Source organism: Hakea prostrata, chromosome 2, assembly GCF_041222555.1.
Source record: "Hakea prostrata isolate BN-2017 chromosome 2, UWA_Hpros_2, whole genome shotgun sequence".
In the NCBI taxonomy this organism is placed as follows: Eukaryota; Viridiplantae; Streptophyta; class Magnoliopsida; order Proteales; family Proteaceae; genus Hakea; species Hakea prostrata.
The window spans coordinates 19,735,593-19,757,976 of NC_142601.1; the positions used below are offsets into that span (position 1 = coordinate 19,735,593).

Genomic DNA, 22,384 nt, shown 5'->3' on the forward strand with positions numbered 1-22,384 from the left:
CAAACAATCTTTTCTAACCCCTTGTAAAGGGATTCCCTGGATTCCCTAAGCTGCTACTAAGACTATTGCTTTGACTTCTTCCTTAGCTTATTCCTTTTTATTTTCTTTTACTCTCTTTTACTTCTTTGTAACTTCTATTATTATTTCAGTCTCTTCCAGATCCATAGAGCCAACCCCATTTAGTTGGATTAGGTTGTGCTTGTTGTTTGTAATATTTATCTAGTAGTACGTAAAAATTGTAATAATCAATTAAGTATACTAAGTACAACGAAGACAGAATATCTAGCATATAACTTCAGTCGTGATCAAACAGATGATAAGGTAGTGAAACTTGATAAAAAGGAGATTCCACAAAGCATATATTTTAGGTAACTTTGGCTCAATCACAAACAAAAGAAGGTGACATAGAGAATGATGTTTCCCAAAGAATTAAAATAAGGTGGATGAAGTGGAGAGGTGTGTCCAGGGTCTTGTGTGATTGATTTATTCCTTTAAAGCTCAAGGGGAAATTCTATAGGACCGTCGTACAACCAGTTATTGTGTATGGTGTAGAGTGTTGGGCTGTTAAGAAGCATCATATAGACAAACTGAATGTAGCAAAAATGAGGATGCTAAAATGAATGAGTCGCAAAACTCGGAAGGATAAGGTAAGGAATGATCATATTAGAGCACGTTTAGAAGTAGCATTGATAAACGATAAGCTACGAGAAAGTTAACTAAGATTGCACGGCCATGTTCAAGGGACGCCTTTAAATACTCTTGTACTAAGAAATGATTCGATCCAGATTGGAGGAACTAGAAGAGCTAGGCCAAACTTAGATAACCTCAATAGAAGTGGTGAGAAAGGAAATGCCTAGCTTAGGCCTTTATCTTAGTATGGCCTCGAACAAAGCTAATTGGAAGGTAAGGATCCATGTAGCGAGTTGAGACAAGGCTTGTTACTGTTTTTATTGTTGTCATAATCAAGAAAATTTGTCTTATACAATTTGGAGAAGGCTTAGCTCTATTCATGGTGTTATGCATATAAATGGTACCACCATTGAACTGAATCAGCTGCCTCCAAACAATCTCTTACTGGAGTAAAACATGTGTTTTCAGTAAAAATTCTCAGAGAGCTATATGGATTAAGTGCCCTGAAAAATAGCTAGTATTTTCAATATCAACAGTGAACAAGATTATTGAGATATTAGGGGTAATTTACTGCCTCTTTTCTCAGAGAGCTATATGGATTAAGTGCCCTGAAAAATAGCAAGTATTTTCAATATCAACAGTAAACAAGATTATTGAGATATTAGGGGTAATTTACTGCCTCTTATATTTATTAATTGGTAGAACAGTTCATGAGTTGCTACAATTCATGTGAACCATGACTATGTGAACAGTGGGTATTTCAGTTCGTAACCAAATCTCTATCTTCTTCTCTTTCATTCTTCCTTTTTCTCCCTCCTTAGTTTCTTGGTTTGATTAATATGATACTGTTTTCTAACGATGATAACTCTGAAAGGATCACTGCGGATCCTAAATCTAGTTGAAATCCAAGACATCTAGAAAGATAAGTAATATGTTGCTACACAATCAGAGAAAATTGATCAGGGAACAAACACACACCAACTGCTTGAGCAAATCGAGGTCTGTCATGAGAAGCCAAGGTTGAACAGGCAAGTCCTAAGCGAATAACAAGGCAAGGTCGAAGCTTCACATCATATCCATGCCAAAAAACCAAACGCGACCAAAGCTGAAGGCCTTCTTCTGAAAGTATATGATATGTTTCCCTCCAATGAATACTCTTCTTGATTGATGAAAGAAATGATGAAAAGTCACCATTTGCAGCAGTATAAAATCTCTGGAGCTCATCTTCATTGATCCTGAATTTGGAAATACGTCAGACACTATAGCAAATAGCTAACCCTCAAGCTTATGGGTGCAGAGGGGGTAAATCAGAAGAGTTGATAAAATCCAAAATATTTCCGAACAAAGATCCAACATAATTTATTCTGTAAGAATGACAAAGGAAATTGAAAAATGGGATGACCAATCTAAATGTGTAAAGTTATGTTGATTGGGGAAGACATATGCATTGGAAACCAATATGGATTTAAAACAAACCAATTTTAATGTGGAAAAAAAATTTAACAGTAGGATTGTGGAAGTGGTGGTAGGAGAAGCCTACCTGACTATCTGCATACAGGAGTACAGGACCACTGCTAATCCATGTGGTTTCACCATAACAAATATCCAGCGTATGGGAACCCACCACTGAACTTTCATCACTATGGTTCCTTTCTAATCCTGTAAACCTTTTTCAAATGTAAATATCTCAGTAAAGCCAATGGCTTAGTTCAAGCTGTAGCACTCAACCCAAGTATTAATCAGGTTAGCATTAACCAATCCTAACCTGGAAAATGGATAGGCCAGCAAGTACTCTTGTCAAGTATGATTTATAGAAGACCAAAAGTAGAAATAATAGATTAAGAAGCTGATGATGATGAGTGTGAACAAAAACACTGCAGATCAAGATTAAGCAAGGATGACTGTCTTTGGTTATCTCACATGATTTAGCAGACATACTTCCTCAGGAAGTCAGCTCACATTCAGAAATCATAGTTTCAGACCCAAACCATTCCAAGCCCAAGGGGTTGATGCAGGATTGTCTGCACCTAAGCTATCACTGAACCTTTAGAGATGAAAAGGTTCAGAGATATCAACCTTTGGAGAGGATATCCAAGCATAAATCTATTAGGAAAGGATTTGAATCCGACATTCCTCACAAAAAGAATTGAATCAGTATCAAGTCCTTGGAAATCTATTCTATGCAGAAAATTACAGAAGACAGGAAATCTTGGGTGGAATCATGCAAGAACTGTAAAATTAATGTACCTGCAATGCATGAATTTTCATTAATATGGTTTTGAGTCATTTGACCTGTTATAACACAGGATAAAATAGGGGCCACAGGATTAGCATCAGTGAGATGGTGTTTAGTAAGTCCATTGTGGACTTTTTCCTAGTTTTTTTTGAATGAATAATAAATTAAATTACTGAAAGCACATGTACAAAGAGGAGAAAAGGGGGGGGGGGAGATCCCAGTCAAGGATGGGACTGGAATGAAGATGTGAGATTCCAAGAACTAACCATCAACCTATTTCTTGGAGAGTCAACAACAAGGGGGTGGGGGGCAGAGATAAGTCTCGAAGAAACATCAAAATAGATGGCATTCCAAATCATATCTCGAGATCGGGATTTGGAAGTTCATCTTCTCATGTTACGCTCCCACCAAAGATGATGAACAATGGTGGCAAAGACAAGCTTACCCACTAGGTCGCATATAGAGTCTCCGGCAAAGCTTCGCAGGATCCAATTCCAATCTTGGCAAAACCAAGAGAACGTCGCGATGGGGGCCAAATGGAAGCCATGGCTAGGGTCCAAACTGAGCGGGATAACAGGAAACTGAAAAAAAGGTGGTCGAGGTCCTCTGTAACTATTCCAACATAGGGTACAATTGGGATTGGCAGGTATATGACGGCTAATGAGGAATGCTTTGCTTGGGTAAGGAGAGCAAGGTTGAGGGCTCTCCAAAGGGTAAGGGAGTGGCGGGGGATATGGCCATTGAACCAGACAAGGGGGGGTCCAGAGGACGGGGGTAGGGGGTTCGGAGAAGATTCCAAGCCAAGGCAGTAATAAAGGATGTGGTAAGGGGGTGGAGTCAAGTGATGCGATCGACTGCATAGGATGAAAGAGGGGGGGAGGGAGTTCCAAACCTGAGTGAGACATGGGTGAGGGCAGGGAGACCAAGAGCCAAAAGAGATAAAGAAGGAGAGGGGGATGGATTTAGGGATGCGGGTGTCATAAACAGTTCTAGGGCCAAGCTTTAGGGATTTTTTCCTTGTTGCTTGTGCTTGTATGTTGTACTCTATTGATTTGTACATAATGAAAGTTTGAGGGAGGTCCACATATCTAGCATGAATCCTCCACTTCTATCTTCTTCTTTCTTTCTTTCCCCTTCTGTTCTATTCTAGCTTCAATCTCCAATTAACATGGGATCAGAGCTGAACCATTGGGGATTGTTACAAAATTCTATTTTGAAGCTGGCTCAAGCAAAATTTAATAACCTTAAAAAGGTTCCTACTCATGGTTTTCAAAGCGTCCGCCTAGGAGGTAAAAACAGCCTTATTTGCCACCACTTTGTATACATGCAGTTTTCAACCGCTTTTTTGCTTTGTCACCTTGTGAGCCTTATTGTCGCCAAAATGCCAAAGCTATCGCTTTTTGACATTTTGTACATAATAAAAAAATTTTAAATCAAATTTTACTCTATAAAACCGTATACGAATTTTATAGTTAGTCACTTTGGAATCAGGAATCAATGAATCATTAAATGGATAATCTTTTGGAAATCGGAATAATGTGATCTAATAATTTATCGTATTCGGTAAAAAAAATTGGAAAAAAGGGACAAATCAATCCCGGTTAGGATTTGAAAATTATTTGTTTATTTAAAAAAAAGTCAGGTGAAAAACAATTTGGTCAAATAATGCCCCCTAAAATTAATGCCACCTCTTGAGTTATCCAATTTATCAATCAAACCCCACCTTATGGAGTTCTATGTTAACTCAAGGGGTGGATTAAATTCCCTACATAAAGAAAGAAGGAATTATAGTAAGTCTTTGCTCCACTTATGGATCAGTATAATGTTATAATGCTTGATGAGATGAACTTATGTTGTGTTCTTTTTTGGATTTCTTTTCATAATTATGATTCATGAATGCTTTTTTTTTTTTTTTTTTTTTTTTTTTTTTTCTTTTTTTTCAATGTGATTCTTGAATGTTTGTTTACTTACAACATAAATTTATCAGTTTATATGTAGTTGCATTGAAAAAAATTTGACCCAACCACTTTGGTCACCTTGCGGCCTTGACAACCATGATTCTATTCATCGATCAACTGGGGTATTTACAGTGTGCTAATTAATTAGCCTTAGAAAAGAAGCCCTAATACTAAAAGGACTCGATTCTCAACTAAAACTGAGTTAAAAAGAGAAATAAAACAGATTCAGGACTTGAATAACTAAACTAGCCCCTCTACAAATATCTATTTGACCTTCACTTAGGGGACCTGCTAATTTATGTGACTTTTATGTTGTCACAAGTCTCACGACCTCTAAAACAGAAATTACTATTTAAACAAACTTAAGTTCGTGTACCACCTTGGTATATCCGTATATGCATGTTTTAGGCCCATAGGAGAGCCCAAAACCGAGTAAAACCATGGAAGAAAGGCCCCACCACGTATGTGACCCAACTCTAGGCTTATTCCACAAATTAGAAGCCCAAATAGGTGCTGGGTCTGCATCAAGTTTGGTCTTGTCTAGAATATTGTAACTTTTAGTCTTCACTTAGTACTCAGTGAGAGTATCATTTTGTTGTACAAACATGAATCAACAAAGGGGAGAGAAGTAGGAGCTCTGCTTCACTTGTCAAGCCCTAGAAAATTTCTATACATAGTAATAAGACTATGAGGATTCCCTACTACTTTAACCAACCAGAATCACACCATCATTTCGTTTAAACAATTACTTTTCTTTCTTTTTCTCAACTCCTGTTTCTCTCTTATTCCTTTTGCAAATAACTGAAATTATTGTAACAAAAGCATTTGAAGTACAAAAGTGGAGAATCAACACTTCCAACCCCCCCCCCCCAAAAAAAAAAAAAAAAAAAGTAAAGGCATCATAATTCTGGTTCTTCCTTAGAGAGGACAGTAACCTATGAATCCTGATGCAATAAATATAAATAAAAAATTCTACATCACTTGGTGCAGATCCAGCACTGAATTGGCCTACTTTCTTTTGAAATCAACCTAGGTTTAGTAGATATGGGTGTTGGGCCTTTATTAATAAGTTTACGTGATCATGTGACTTACTCTATGGGCCCGAAAGTCAAGTGTCGAATAGATTGGTTCATTAGTTTAACTGGTCAAATTATGTATAGTCTGTCCAATCTAAATTATAAGGGCAGAATAGTCTTTTTCTCATGCTCTATTTTAGTTATGAGTCTCAATCAGTTTCTATTTTTCTAGTTTGGGTCAATTTTTAAGTCCTAATTTCTCCAGAACTTCTTATGTAAGGCTATAGCCCCCTGTCCATTAGAATAGACTATAGTTGGTTTATAGATTATTTTCCCCTCAAGACTTGAGTGCTCTTGTGTGTTGGGGGGGGGGGGTGTTGCTGCTGCAATTATTGATTTTTGTCAATTTTTGTCAGAGAAGGTCCAAGAGTTGAGTATTCCATTGAGCTTCTTGGTGAAATCAAGCCAACTCCATGCTATAGCTAAATACAAAGCATTCAAGAAGCCATTCCATTCATCCCAAAGTCCTAAAATGCTCCTCATCTGGGGATCTGGAAGCCTACACTCCATTCCCCTTCTCATATCACCTGTATGCTTTTCTTGAATCATCGGACTTTTTAAGAGACCCAAAATTCAAGGTCAAAGCTACACCACTCTAGCCATAACCCCTAAAACAAGAATACTCGAATCTTCTAATTTAACCATTAAAAGCCAACCGAACTTGGTGGATCATATCCCTACATGGTTGTCAAAGCGTCCACCTAGGCACGCCTAGGCAGTTTTTCAACCGCCTTGTTTTGAACTGCTATGTTAACATGTCATTTTTTTTCCGCTTTTTCACCCAAATGCTACCATTTTATCGCCTTGTGCGCCTTATTGTTGCCTAGACACCAAACCATTTTGGTATTTTGTACATGATTATATTTTTTTTCTTGATTTTTTTCAAAATCAAATTTTACTCTACAAAGCCGTATACGAACTTAATATTAGCCATTTTGGAATTAAGAATCAATGAATCATTAAATGTATAAAGCACTTATTTGACATCACACTCTCATAGAGGTAAGTAAAAATGTAAAATTACTACTTTCATTTTCATACATATAATTTGATATAGTTTATAGTCATATGTTATGATGCTTGATGAGATGAACTTATGTTTGTGTTCTTTTTTTTAATAATCTTCCATAATTACAATTCTTCAATGCTTGTATTTTTTAGATGAATGTGATTCTTGAATGTTTGTTTAGCTTATAACAGAAATTTATCAGCATAAAAGTAGTCCTATTGAAAAAAATTGACCCAACCGCTTTGGTTGCCTTATTGCTGCCTAGGCGCCACTTTGTCACCTAATCACCTAGGCATAGCCCCAACCGCTTTGGTCGCCTTGCCGCCTTGACAGCCTTATATCCCTCTATTATTACATGCATTCTTTCCAAGTTCCAACCATTTTGACACCTATAGAACCAAATTTTCCATCTCAAGGGACTTATCCCTTCTCCTCATTGGATGGGCTACATATCTTTGATACCTTAAATATCATTTAAAAGCATATGGTTTTTAATCACAAAGCCCTAACTTAACCCTTTACCCCTAAAACCAAACACATCCTCTCCATATGAGTTGCTTCCCTTAAAAGATCTTAGATTTACTAACCCTCATTCAATTGAGGCTAAATCATTACCTCACTGGCAAAGTAATTCCCTGCTGTTCTAGCTCTTTATGGAGTCGAATCAACCAGTTTTCAGATGGTAGACTTTCAGGTGCTATATTGTACATCCTGCAAATACATGAATGAGTTACTACGCAGGTCTTAAAGCAAACAAGAAGCAAGCAAAGATGTGCAGTGACAATATCAAATTATGATGTAAAAATAAATGGATTCAGGATGATGCCCAAGCAAACTAAACAGAACACATGCCATGCCCTAAATTCATGATTAATCAGTCACTTTGGCTTCACTTAAAAATTTGAACCAACTTAGACATCATTTGGGCTGACTTGAGGAATAAATTTAGTTTGGTTTTTGTTTAACATTTTTAATTCGAAAAGTATACTCTCAGCACCATCAAAAACCAGAACAGGGAAGCAATACATGTCTCCACAAGATGTCTAACTGGGTACTTGGGTATAAAAATGGCAGAAAGTAAAAAACTTTGAGCAAATTGCTCCAAGACACCAAAACAAAGGTCTTTAAACACTTACACCCTTATTTATGTTTTTGGATAATGGAGAATTTGGGTTGTGGAGGTTTTAGTGAATGACAGTTTCCAGAAATGAAAATAATGAGGGAAAACTCAGGCTTTGGGAATTAGAAGATTTAGAAGTCAAAATGAACAACTGGCATCAATATTCCCTTGCTCGGGATTGATTTTAATGCAAGACAACAAGTGAATCAAGGATTGGATTGCTTGCAATTGAAAGTGACCTTAACAGTGTGGTCGTTCTTCAAACTGATGAAAAGGAAGCATCATTAAGGACCTCTTGGGCTTCACACTGTCAGGAAGCCGGCTGGATATACACGCCAATCCCACCTGAGTTTAGGTCGAACAATAAACTGATAATTCAAATGATGGACGAAAAAGGGAGCAGCAGCTTGCATAGCAATTTCATAAATCAAATTTGTCTCCAATATTTTCCTTTATAACAACCTTACATAAAACTGATAAAGACTCAAAAATCAAAACCTACACCAAAAGGAAACACTTAACCCAATCCTTCGCCGACTAGGAAAGGAAATAATGCGGGGAAATATACTCAAAACAGGAGTCTAACTCAGCTAATGACTACTTTCACTTGATATTTTAAGCCCATTTAATTGGCTTAAGTACAAAGTAAAACTATGGTGATCAAAGACCGAATATGTATATAGAAACAGCAGAAGGGTTGTTTTCACTAAAATAACCCCCAAATGACTGATCGACATCACCAACATTGAGCCTTCAGCTGAAGTTATCAACAACATTCCATAAGCTCAAGGGTGAAAATAGGCAAGGAATAAGTTGGGAAAATGCTAAATTGACTTCGTACTTGTAACCCATAAAAATGTAATAATAGAAAGAACATCCTCCAATCCCTAAACCCAACTACACACTCCATTTTAACCCAAGGAATTCTAAAATTTAATGAAAAGATAAATATGCATCAAATATAGGCATGATGAATCTTGAAATTCAACATATCCATGTCAACAGAAAAACTTCAAATCAAGGTAACTCAACTACATACTATAAAATTCATCAGGAAAAAGAAGGGGAAAAAACTAGATACTATACAACAAAAATCCTTGTCCCAACTAAATGGGGTCAGCTACATGAAAATTTAAATCCCTAAAAGAAGGCTTTCTTTGCTAACAACATTCTTGCATCATACCCTGTATCTGCAGTTGACTGTTCTGAATCCGGTTCTGAGCATACTTGAGAACCATCATGATGATCTGATTTTTCTCTATCTTCTAACCGGTCACATAAAGCTGTTGCAAGTGAGACCAAAAGAAATGGTCTTGACAATGCCTGGAAAATTAATTGTACTTTTGAGTTAGAACCCTTGTCCAAGCATAGAATGTGAAGAGTAGAAGAATGATGAATGCTATCCCTATCAATAAATTTCATAAAATCATGCAACTTGCACACTGAAGTCTTAAATGAAAGAAAACAACTCTATCAGGATAATGAACATGTCTGACACTGTGATGAGATAGACCTAACCAATAAACCCACATGCAACCAAGCACAGAAATTACACTGCCCCCCCCCCCCCCTTCCTTTTTTTTAAAAAGAGTGAGTTTGTTAAAATGAAGATAACGTGGAGAAGCAAAACCATGGTTGTTTTCTAGTAATTAAATGTAGAATGCTTTATTATTTACACAAGTTCCCTAGCAGATAATCTCATCTTTGTGGAGGATGCAAGAAAGACTGAATATAGAATACATTTCCCTATCAAGTTCAGAGTTCTGGTTCCCTACACAAGCTAATTAAAATAACATCCAATAGAACAAGGCATGGATATAGATATTGATATGAACTAACGGAACATATACAGGCATGACAATATCAGCTTTAGCAATGCATGGGCAAATGTAAGAACTGACCTGTATGCCTTTAACAAAACCCCTGAAGAAGGACCACCTCTGGATCCACTTAAATGGTGGACAACAAAGAAGCTGGAGTGCCCCAAGACCACGCCATAAGACTGGACACTTTGCATTGGAGAACCTCCGTACAACTTCTAGTGCTGTAACTTTCAATAAAAAGAATGCTACATGCCCAACAGTGCCATTCCCCAGTTTAACATGGTCTAGAGAAGTTATATGTTTGAATCTCTTCTGAAAGAAATCCTTTGGGGCTGAAGAAACTAAACCTCTCTCTGATGCCTTTTTACTGATGGCAAGACTTGGAACATCCATGTCCTTCTTCCGGTGAGAAAAAAGCAGTGGATCTCCCATTAATACTAATCAATGAAAATTACAAATAAGCCTTTAAAAGTGAGACAATGCCATTAACCATAAGAGTGAACATAAGTAATCCATTGCTACTATTTGGTTGTTTATATAATGGTATTTAAACTCCAAATTGATTGAGTGCCTGGAGCAACTGTAACAACCCGAGTTGAAGAACCATAGGAAAAATACAGCCCAGATAAACAACAACCTGCAAATGACATTCTTAATATCAAGTAATATCCAAAGAATGATAGCTAGTATTTATCTTCCCCACAATTCGGTAAATTACTAGAATAAATACGTGGCACATGTTTATCAGTTGGTAATCAATAAGTCACTCACCCTGAGACCAAAAAACAGTTGAATGGGTGACCAATTTTTTAAAGGGCAGTAGCTATCATAAGAACAATACAACTTATGATGATTGAAGAAGTTGTTTGACTTCTTACGTCAGGAGGTCCCCAACATAGCATACATTGATTGACAGTACAGTTAACCAAGTCAATGGAGCAGTTTTGCCATAGGAAGATGTAATATCATACGCAAAATATAGTAGGGAATCAATGTATCTGCCAGGCCACCATTTCTTATGTAAGCGTAATCGAGACGTAGGATTAAGCATATAATATCAAGTGCATAACTGAATAGTAAAACATTTTGTATGGATCTTCCTCCTTTTCAGGTTAAGAAACAACAAAACTTATGAGATTAACAGAAGAAGCAACAGGAAAATAAGTACATCCATCTGATTAAATGGAAATGAAATCCTCTCATTAACTACTCCCCCAAAAAAAATCCTCTCATTATAGTATATGTAAACAATCTCAGGATTTGCAACCTCTTTAAGAGAAAAGTGAAGAAGAAAGAGATTGAGAGAGCAATGGGGAGATAAGGTTTGTGAGGAGGAGTGTGTCTTCAACAGTACCAGCCAACACAACTATTTGTAAAAAATCAAAAAGACTGATGAAAGGAGCATAACTCTTATCAAACTAAGCCTAAAGCCAATAAACGTACTCAGACTAGGACACTAACAAGAGCTAAAGCAATAAGGAACCCACAATATGGGAGTCAAAAGAAAGCTCCAGCTTGGACAAACAAGAACAAATATGAAAGGCTCACCAATTTTATACACTTGTAGTAGTCATAGACCCTAGCAAGCTCAAAGCAGCACCCCAATCAAATTATCATAAATCCATTCCCAAAGAAGAAAGTAAAATGGAGCACCCAATGGCAACACCAAACACACTTCCCAGTGAAGGCAACAAAATGCAGCACACAACATCTATATAAAATTCCGCTAAAGTGCTGCTTCAAAGTCTACACAAAATCCCATAAAAGTACAACTTTTAAAGCCACACAAAAGCACATCTCAAGGAAACCACTACAACAAGAATCAAACTAGGGAATCCCTAACAATGACTTACTCCTGAGTCCATAAAATTGTAACATCTTCAATCTCCCCCCATGCGTAATGATAAGTTGATTTCATGCATATTATTTTATACGATTAATTTACTATATTTCCATGTGTTTACAATTGTTTTATATCAATTTACCCTAATATGATATGAAAATGAATATGTTGCACCCTTTCCTTTTATTTCTATAATTTTGGTGATTTTATATATTTCCTAACAAATTCTAATTAAGATTTATTACTTTTACGTATAGGAAATTATCAATCAATTCTGGGTATTATTGCAAGAATCCTACCGCAAGTCAAAAACATAGAGAGAATGAGTCCTTGCATGCTTCTATGTTTTATTTCCTATTTATGATTTGATCAAATAAGGGAAAAGAGGAAGAAGAATCGAATTCAAATAAGGAAGACAGACAAATCCCGTTTTTGAGTGTCTGTCCAGTTTTGATCAAGATCTTCATCGGATGGTCATCTGGTGTCCGATCAAGCCGATTTTTGGAGGACAGCTTCACGACTTCTTGGTCTTCAAATCCAACGGTGGGATTATGCATTGGAGATCTCTAAATTAGTCCGATTCATACGTCAAAACACTCCTTGGTTAAGTCAGATAAGAACTCTGAATTTGATTCAAACTCTGAGTTTAATTAATCTATAAAAGGAGAGCAAACTCCAGGAAGAAAGGAGGACGTTTTTGGGAGCTTGGGAACACCAGAGAGAACCTTATTGGAGCTTTGGAGGAGCGGAGAGGTCGAACCAGAAGACGTTGGATGGCTTTGGAGATCTGAAGCTTAGGAATAAGTTTTTCTTGATCTTCTTTCAATGTTCTTGAACTCCTCTGTAATGTTTTTAATTTCGAGTATGAACTAATTTAGTTTTTCTAGGGATCAGATGTAGCCTATCTTTGAATTCCCATTCTTGAATTCATCAATATAATTTTGAATATTGTTTCCTTTGATTGAGTTTTTACTTCTATTCTTCATGCTTTTGATTAATTTGCCACTAATCAACTGATTTGTTAATCATAATGAACTGAGAGGGAATTTATGTGTTTAGTTCATTGGAGTAAAAGCCATGAATTACATGTAGGATAGAGATATCTTACATGGTTTGTGTAGTTGTTACATGGGAATCCATAGAATTTAATGATTTCTCAGTTGTTGTAATCCACATTGAAATATAGTGGGTTAGCAATTGAGGGAATTTCTATTAGTACTCGAGAGAGACTAGTAGATAGGGAAGGGAATCTCGACTATCAGTCAGGAAAATATTTCTCAAATCATAAAGAGGGATAAGAGGGTGGGAATACTTAGTTATGGTGAAATCTGACCCCTAGGTCTTTAGCAATTAATAATCTCAATTTAACTTTCAATTTGCAATATAGTCTAGAATAATTATCTACCTTATTATTTGTTCAAATAAAATTGGTATAATTAATTTGGTACTTAATCTATAGTCTTCGAGGGATCGATCTTTTATCATTATATTACTTGTTACGACAGCGTACACTTGCGTTGTACTTTTTCACAACAAGTTTTTTCAAGACATGTGAACAAATAACAACCTATAAGTAGCATGACATATGACAAGTAACCTAAGAAATATTACAACCAAAAGAACCAGCAAATAAAAGCCCAATATACCCTCAATCATCAACATATAATGACAAATAAAATACCAAACCAATGCGATTCAGCATCCACCAAAAATAAGACGATGATGAATTTGTAATTAATCTATAAACCTTGGTTAAACTATACCAATTAGTGCAATCTTGGGTTTCAAAACCCATTTTGATCACACATGGGCATACTAAATCAGCAAACTGGCAGAACTTAAAAGCAATATTTCAATAAACAAGAATTTTTAGGGGATACTGGTAAGCATAAAAAAAGCCAAGGACATGAAAAGTTTAATAATTATTGACCACAGGTATACATGGAAGCACAGCTGATTAATGGACATATAGGCATTAAAGACAACAATATTGGCAGCACTAAGAATCGAGAAATAAAATAGGATAACCACGTAATAACCATGGATAACTTAAAGTGGGAGAATAAAAAGAAAGGGAAGAGTGAATAGTGTCAATCAGAAAAACAAAATAAAGAAACTAGCTTAAACACATGAGAAAATTTGATCTTAGAATCAAGACTGTATTCTGCCTATTGACAGTCACAGCTCTAAGACTGAACCTCTGTACCAGCAACAGAAAATTGATTCAGGCCTCCAACAAGCTCTGGATGCACAAAAACTAAACTTCAAACAGGTTTTAATCCTTGACAGATGATTCTAGATCATAGAAATATCATCAGGTAAGCAGCAATACAAACACCATGCCCAAAGTGGATGATGGCAAAATGAAGACCAGATCTGAAGCTTGTTAAATTGCTCGCAACAGAGAAGCTTAAGGGCAGAAACTCCAGGGTTCTGATCGCCTATGAAAACCCTATCTTCAATCAAGGAAAGAGATCTAGATCTCAATTTGCAACAGACAGAACAATGGGAGACAGAATCAATCTTCAAATCTGAAATCTTCTTCTCCTCGATTTTAACTCATCAAGGAACCCCCAACAGAAAATCTGTAATGAGGGAAATATAAAGTAACAGAAGGAAATGGCTCAAGGTAGGCTTGGAAGAAGAGGGCTGGGAGCAGATTTGGACCACCTTCGGTCCCTTTGAATGACCAAATACCAGAACCATAGCAGCGGCAGAAGTAGGAAAAGAACCAAAAGCCTGAAACAGAAAAGCTTTCTACCCCAGACTTGATCAATAATGGAAAGCCAGCATGAGACCAAGTTCTTCTTCAGCCAAAAAACCAAATAGATATTCAACTGAGATATTCATACATCAATAATGACTAGCACTATATGAAGTCCATCAAAACCAAAACAAAACCACAAAACTGAAAATGACTCTCAAACCAGCGACTGGTTATATCTCTAGTGCCATGTAAACAATCCCAGAATCTGTAAACAGTACAGGGTAAAAGAAAAGCAAAGAAGAGAGAGAGAGATTGAGAGAACAATAGGAGAAAACAGTTGCGTGGTAGAATGTGTGTTCTACCATACCAGCCAACACATCAATATTACAAAAGGAATATGACTCTATGATGGAAACCCAATTTCAGGGTTAGGCTTTCTTGGAAGAATTCCCTAAGGCTGTGTTTGTTTGTAAAGGTGGGGTGGGAAAAAAGGGATGAAGAAAAAAACATGTGGGCCCCATGTGTAGTGGGTGAGGGAGAAGGAAAGGGAAGTGGAAAAGTGTTAATTGTGGGTCCCACATTTTACTTTTCCACAAAGTCCTACACATTTTGTGAGGTTTTGAAAAGGCTTGTGGTGGGAAAGTTGGGTTGCCACCTCACCAGACAAATTTCCTTAATTTAAGGAAACTTGTCTCTAACTTTCTCACCCCAAACAACCAAACAATATACACTTTTAGGATTTAAAGGAAAAGTAGGAAAAGTTTGCTTTTTTCAAGAATTTTCCCACCCCACCTTTATTCCAGCAAGCAAATAAACGCAGCCTAAAATTTAGGGTTTGGCCAAAATCTTCCAACAAATAAATGAAAATTTTATGGGATGCATATGGGTTTCCAAGAAACTTGTGGGAAACTCTTAGGAAATATATAAGGTTGCTCTGATCTAGATGGGAATTGGAGGGAAAGACTAGGAAACAAAATTGGGATCTATAGGATGATAGGGTAAAAGTGAGGGTTTTAGCAAAACCAGGGTGGGTTGAGGAACTGATCTTGGGAAGGGTTTTGAAGATCTAGGGCAATATTTCTTTCTTTCTTTTTTCTTTTCTCTTCCTTTCCTTTTCTTTCTTTTTATTTTCTTTCTTTTTTCTCGTTTCAGATCTGCCGCAAGTCAGAAAAGGGGGAGGGGATGGGTGCGATGAAGAAAAGAGAGGAAAAGAGGGAGCCGCACGGTAGAGGAGAGGTAGGAGAGGGGCTGGCGAGGGTCGTAGGGAGTACGAGTGGGGTTTTCGGTGCTACCAGAGGTGCGGCAGCAAAGCTGTAGGGATGCTGAGTTTGCACAAGAAGGGGAAGGGGGCTGGGATTGGAGCGAGGGTTTAGAAGGGTGTGGGAGGGGACAGGGGCCTGCTGTACTTACTGGAAGCTCTTATAATGAATTGTAGTTGCTGGAGGCTGGAAGAAGAGTGCTAGAATCTTGAAGAAGGTGGCTGATCTTGAAGAAGAATGCTCAGTTTCTACTCAACCGTGGCCTCCTCAACAAGGCCACGATCCTTAACTCAAACTTAATTCTTATTCAATAATTAAACTTAACACTTACAATGAAAAGACTAGGCTATTTATTGCCTACTAGAGACTCAAATCTAATTGGGAATCCTTTATAATTTACGATCTCCCTTACAATTAATCTCAGCCACAGAATTAAAGACTTTAATTTAAACTAAACTAATGGAATCTTCTTGAAAAATAGATTCCCCTGAGACACTAGGACTCCAATATAAGAAGGAGCTCTTCTCGTAATAAAAGACTAATAAGAGTCCTTTAAAGAAAGAATCCTAAGGACTCGAGCTCAACTAAATACTAAAACAAGACTTCTAAACTAAACAAGATTCTTGAAAATTAAGAAATAAAATTCTGAAGATCAATTTCAGAAGATATTTAGGGCTGGAATTGACTAAAATACCCCTCTAGGAGGAGGCCAGCCCTAGGTGCACCACTTTGGAGTGGCCTTGGGGCCCACTCCAGGGTTTCAGCCAGGGAGTGAACCCGTGTTCACATCACTCTTCTCAAACTGAGCCTAACACCTAATAGGAAACATACTTAGACTAGGACATTAATTAATAATTAAAGACCTAAAGCAATAAGGAAACCACAATAGTGGAGCCCCCCTATCATGTTATATCATATCCTAATACAAAATACTACATGATAGAGAAGGGATTATACGCGAAATGCTTCAAACAGAAATACAGTTCGAACTTTAGTTTAGAAGGAAAAAATAGCCAACTTGATTTATGCCAACTAAATGAACCAAATCAGAATGACAAAGATATTGGAGGAAGAAGAAAGGTCTTCATAGTCCCTTCATTGGCTTATAGGAAAACAAGAAAGGGTACACAAAGAGATCACTTTGTGGTTCCTGTATATAAAAAGTGTAGCACGTAAATGTATTGATGCAATTAAGTATGCCAAATGAAGCCATAACTAATATTTACAACTAGTGAGGAAGATGCACATGCTATAACTATGAGACAGATGATTTATTAGAGGTGTCAACTTAGTATAATCAAGGAGAGGAAATCAAGCAATAAGCATTCAATGACCAAGAGATGTCTTTTAGTGACCACTCTCAGATCTAAGTGTGGTAGAACTCACCTTTTCTATTTAGCGAGACAAGATGAAGTCGACACAAGATGATGTGATTAGTTCAAGTATCTACTCTCAACTTGTAACTTTGATGATTGATTTTCATTTGAACTACGCAATTAGAAGCATAGAACAAAATTCCGTCAAAATTTGCGAAATTTCCACCAAAATTTCCAATCTTGGGAACCTCGAAACGAAAAAACTAGGGACCAAAAAAAATCCCAAGTTTCGATTGAAACTGTCAAAATTTTGTCAAAACTTGTCAAAACCTCAAAACCTGGTTCAACCCAACTAGACCAGCTGGTTCATGAGAAGAAGAAAAAATCCCAAATTTCATGGGAAACATGGGAAATTTCGTAAAAACTTGAGAAATTTGTGGAAACCTGAAAATTTTCGTGGAAACCTAAGACTTTTTCCTTGCAAGTTTCGTAGCTTTCCCATATTTTCAATTTTTTTGTTTCTTTCATGTTTCTCCAAATACCAAATTTCATGGGAAACATGGGAAATTTCGTAAAAACTTGAGAAATTTGTGGAAACCTGAAAAGTTTCGTTGAAACCTAGGACTTTTTCCTGCAAGTTTCGTAGCTTTCCCATATTTTCAATTTTTTTGTTTCTTTCATGTTTCCCCCCTCCATCAAGGATTTTCCTATCCAAATTGTGCATTCCCTTAGACTGATTATCTTAGGCATGTTGATGACCAGACTTATAAAATTATAGTTGTCAATTACCTTGACAACCATAGGCATAAAATGTCATGGGATGTCTATGTTCGTTGGTTGGAGGAGAGGATATTACAGGCATAGTACTACTCACCTCATAGGATGGATCCACCGAGGCACTCCTCTTGGCACTAAGTTGTACTTTCCTTTTATTGTTAGTTACTTTGTATTTGATATTTTGAAGTTAGAAATGATATATTGAATATTATGTACTTTTAATAGTTAAGTTTATAGGGTACTTCTCAGACAACTCTAGATTGATGTTATGTACATTAAATGACATATCTACATTGACTTTTTTAGCAAAATACAGCCAATGTGTTCTTCATACTCTAATTAGCTTAAAATACTCCTTAAAACCTAAAATTTCCTAGTTTTCCACCTAGGTTTCCCATTTTCACCTAGTTGAAACTTGAGTTTCCCTCGAATTTTTTTCTATGATTAGAAGTATAAACACGTGTAATATATTAGACTTGCTTTAAGAATATCATGTGCACAATAGGTCATCTTAAGGTTTCACTTAGGGTAGAAGTTTCTAACTTAAGTTTTGAAGTAGAACTCACATTTAAAATATTTTTTTCATAAATCTAAGGTCACCAGTATGTTCAAGGGCTGAATTCTGAAATAGGCTTAGACAACAAGTTTTAGCCCCAAATGACCCCTAATACCCATTGAGTTGAGGGAAAAAATCTACAAACTTAGTGAATTCTCACTAAGGTCTTGGTGGAACTCAGTTTTTGGGTTGGATGCAAGAAAAAAAATTTTGTTCAATAAATAAATAAAACCAAGAATGCATCCTTCCCAACTAAGTGGGTCAGCTACATTGATACCTGCCCTCCAATGAGCTCTGTCATACTCGATGTGGTGTCTAGGCTATGCATGTCTTTTCCCACTATTTCTCCTAGCATCATTTTAGGTCCACCATCGTGTATTCTAGTTTTTCAGTCAAATTCAAGTCACTCCTACATAATGGAGCATCCAAAGGTCTCCATTCAATATGGACATACCAGGTCATACTTTCTTGTAGCTTATCATGTGCTAGAGTTACTTCCTAATCATCTCCGCTACCTAGAGTAGAAATAGGACATGCATAGATTCGCCGTAGCTAAATCAAGGATGTTGTAATGAAAAAATCAAGTTCAAAAACAAAATATATTAAAGGCAACATAGGATTAGCATTAAAAAATTACTAGTTGAGTGAGTTCATCAAGATGATTCACCCATGTACAACAGAAGTACAAAACCCAACAATTGCTCTGTTGGGAATTTGGATATGAAGCAGGTTAGAAACGGCAAAAGGCCAAGAGCAAGTCCAAGAATGAACTGGGCTGAAATGAGAAGCAGGAGGACAAGGCTTGAGAATCTAAAATAGACGTGGATTTTATTTGGGAACAAGTTCAAGCAGCAACTCAAGACGGTGCAGGTCCTATGAAGCGAGTCATGAAATAGAACAACCAATACACCAAAAGAAATGTATAGATAGAAAATAGTCCCTAGAGTATCTAACAATTCAGTAGGTAATGCATACAGCAGGGATTTTCGTTTTAATCAGCAAACGTTCTACTATCAATTTAAATTGTATATTAAACAATAGGCTGCCTATCTCTAAAAATTAGTGGCAGCACTCAAGTTTTGAAGATCAAAACTTGTCGTCATCTTCAATAATTATTTCGATAATAAAACGATCCCCATAAAGCAGTATCGACTATGGGATTTCGGATTCACGGCTATTGATCAAATCCAATACCCAATACCCAGAATCTCAAATGCAGCAAAATCTTACCGCCTCGCGTGCGCGGGTGAGACCCAAAGCGCGAAGACAATATCAAAATCAAGAGTAAACGATGCTTCATTAGAGTTAAAGTTTCAAATTCAGGAAAGAAATCAAGATCCTGTTTGCGATTAGGATGAGGCGAGGAAGACAAGATTTCGTACCGCGTTGAGAATTGAGACAGGCGAAAGTGTCGCAAAAACTATAGAAGAATCTGATCCCTTTTCGCCAAAACAAGAAGCTCGTGCAAGAAGAAATGATAAAGAACCTAGGGCATCGGAGAGTTGATTTTCTTTCCTTTTCGATTGACAATTTTGATTTTCTCTGTCTGCGAGTATGGTGATCGCTAGTTTGTCTCCGCAAAATAATTCATTTATTTCCCGCCAAGTCCCACTTACCTATATCTTGACACGTGTCCAGAGATGACCCCACGGTAGGATCTGTATGTCATGACACCAAACATTAAGAGAGAGATACCGGCAATTCCGCCGCCTCTCTCTCTCCGCTTCTCCTTCTTAAGTTTTCTCTCTGTCTGATGCACCCTCTTTTTCCTTCTTTTCAGTCTTCTTTTTCTCCATTCTCTCTCTGCGTTTGCAGTTCGCTCTCTCTACTTTCTCCATTCTTTATCTATCCTCTCTCTCATTACCATGTATTTTTTTTCCCCCTTTTGATATGCTGCAAGATGTGGAAATTCTTCCCCTAGATTTGGAGTTTTTGATGTGCAAGAAAGTTCGACCGCTGCACGTCACTAGATTCCAGACATTGCCGGGCGCCACCAAAATCCCTACCACTTCTTATATCCAAGCCAATGCCACAGCGTCATCAGGCTTAAAATCTAGAGCAAGAAAAGTGTGACCAAAATACCTCATGCCCTAACATCTCATATGGACCGTATCATGCAAGGGTTTAACAAGTATTGAAAAAGAGACAGGAATGATTACGGAGTTCGGCAATATGCCTATTCTCTGGGATTCAAGACTGAATCCAACTGCACTAAGTATAGGATGTTACAGACAAGAAGAAGAAAGGAGAAGTTCACGAATACACCTGGTACAGGCAACAAAATGCTACCAAACTACCATCGAGTGATCGCCTTTTCCTACTGATCAAAAGCCCTCAACAATCGTCGTCAAGATCCAAAGGAACTCAGAGTTGCAGGTGATCGAATACGGCAGCCATGGAAGACCTTCAAGAGAGCTCCAAGAACCCGTAGAACTAAACCCTCAAAATCAGAAAAATCAATTGCATCGCTCTATGAACCAAACCCAAAGCCTCTCATATACAATGACTTAAACCGAATGAACCAAACCGGTTCACTTGTTACATGACTTAGAAGTAAATGACCAGATTACCCCCCAACAATCTCCCCCTTAATCTGTACATCCAAAATGACTATAGTGAGCTGGATAACAACCATCATCATCCGAGTGTACCTGCACACACAAAACAAAAAAGACCACAGTACAAAGCAAATAATAAAGATGCAAAATACATAAACATATACTAACTATGCAACACTAAGGACTCCATGCAGATACACCATGCAACAGACTGCACCATGTAGAGAAAACCCTAAACATAACTCATAACTCATAACTCACTCATATAACTATGAAGAGCACACATGCACACACTAGACAAATATCTCATAATTGAGACAAACAGAGAAAGAGTTATAAAAATTTGGGCAGCATCTCCCCTAAAACTACAACAAATGCAAAACCTGATAAACAATCAAATAACAACAAGACACACACCACAATCCAAAAACAAGTAATATACAACTCAAAACTACAGAACATATGTACTAAAAAAAGCAACATCACTAATTCTCAACAAATCAAGACAATGTAGAAATTTAGAAAAAGGCAATGACTTAGTACCACAGTCTGCAGGATTATGCTCAATACTTACCTTTTCAACTAAAAGTGAACCATCAGTTATCTTATCCCTGAGAAAGAAGTATTTAATGTCTATATGTTTGGTTCTGTCATGATAAACAGGATTCTTACATAAAAAGATAGCACTCTGGTTATCAATAAAGACAGCAGGTTTAATCTTCAAAATACCAAGTTCACACAACAAACCATTCAACCATATACTCTCTTTAACACATTCAGATGCAGCAACAAGCTCAGCCTCTGTAGTGGACAAAGCAACTATAGGCTGTTGTTGCACCTTCCAACTGATGCAATCACCAGATAACTGAAAGAAATAAGAAGATAATGATTTCCTGTTATCTACATTACTAGCATAATCTGAGTCAATATATCCTTCAACAATAAGATCACCAAGTGTGGACTTGAACACTAAACCTTTATGAACAGTACCTCTCAAATACCTTAAGAGCCACTTGAGAGCAAGCCAATGTTCTTTACCAGGATTAGACATAAACCAACATGAGCAATATCAGGTCTGGTACATATCATGAGATACATAAGAGAACCTAAAAGACTAGAATAAGGGATCTTTGACATTTCATTATTTTCAAAGTTATTCTTAGGACAATGATCATTCAAAAGTTTAAAATGTGCAGCTAAATGAACATTTACATGTTTACAATTAAGTATGTTAAACTTCTCAAGCACCTTCAATAAATATAACCTCTGACCAATGAACATAGTATCCTCCCCCTTATCCCTATAAATCTCAATCCCTAAAATTTTCTTGGCTGTCCCAAGTTCTTTCATCTCAAATTCAGATTTCAGCTTGTTCTTAACATCTTGAATAAGAATAGAATCAACACAAGCAATCAATATATCATCAACATAAAGTATTAGATACAATACAATAGAATCTGAAATGAGAAAATATAGGCAACTATCATAAACACTTTTTTTAAACCCTACACTCAAC

The 22,384-nt window shown here is 36.9% G+C and overlaps 1 protein-coding gene across 4 annotated transcripts in view; it reads right to left on the reverse strand.

The window, feature by feature from the left end:
• The window catches only part of LOC149023968 (uncharacterized), a 29,636-nt gene extending 9,501 nt beyond the window's left edge, over nt 1-20,135 (reverse strand). Inside the window, exons 1-5 of one of the 4 annotated variants that reach the window (XM_089144387.1) lie at nt 19,693-20,135; nt 9,931-10,248; nt 9,213-9,352; nt 7,525-7,620; nt 1,609-1,865 (exon numbers count right to left, since the gene is read on the reverse strand). In XM_089144387.1, coding sequence (XP_089000513.1) covers nt 1,609-1,865; nt 7,525-7,620; nt 9,213-9,352; nt 9,931-10,245 — 808 coding nt within the window. In that variant the 5' untranslated portion in view covers nt 10,246-10,248; nt 19,693-20,135. Of the gene's footprint in view, nt 1-1,608; nt 1,866-7,524; nt 7,621-9,212; nt 9,353-9,930; nt 10,490-19,692 lie in introns of all 4 variants that reach the window. The other 3 variants (XM_089144388.1, XM_089144386.1, XM_089144385.1) reach the window with 3 other exon arrangements.
• Nucleotides 20,136-22,384: the final 2,249 nt, after the last annotated feature.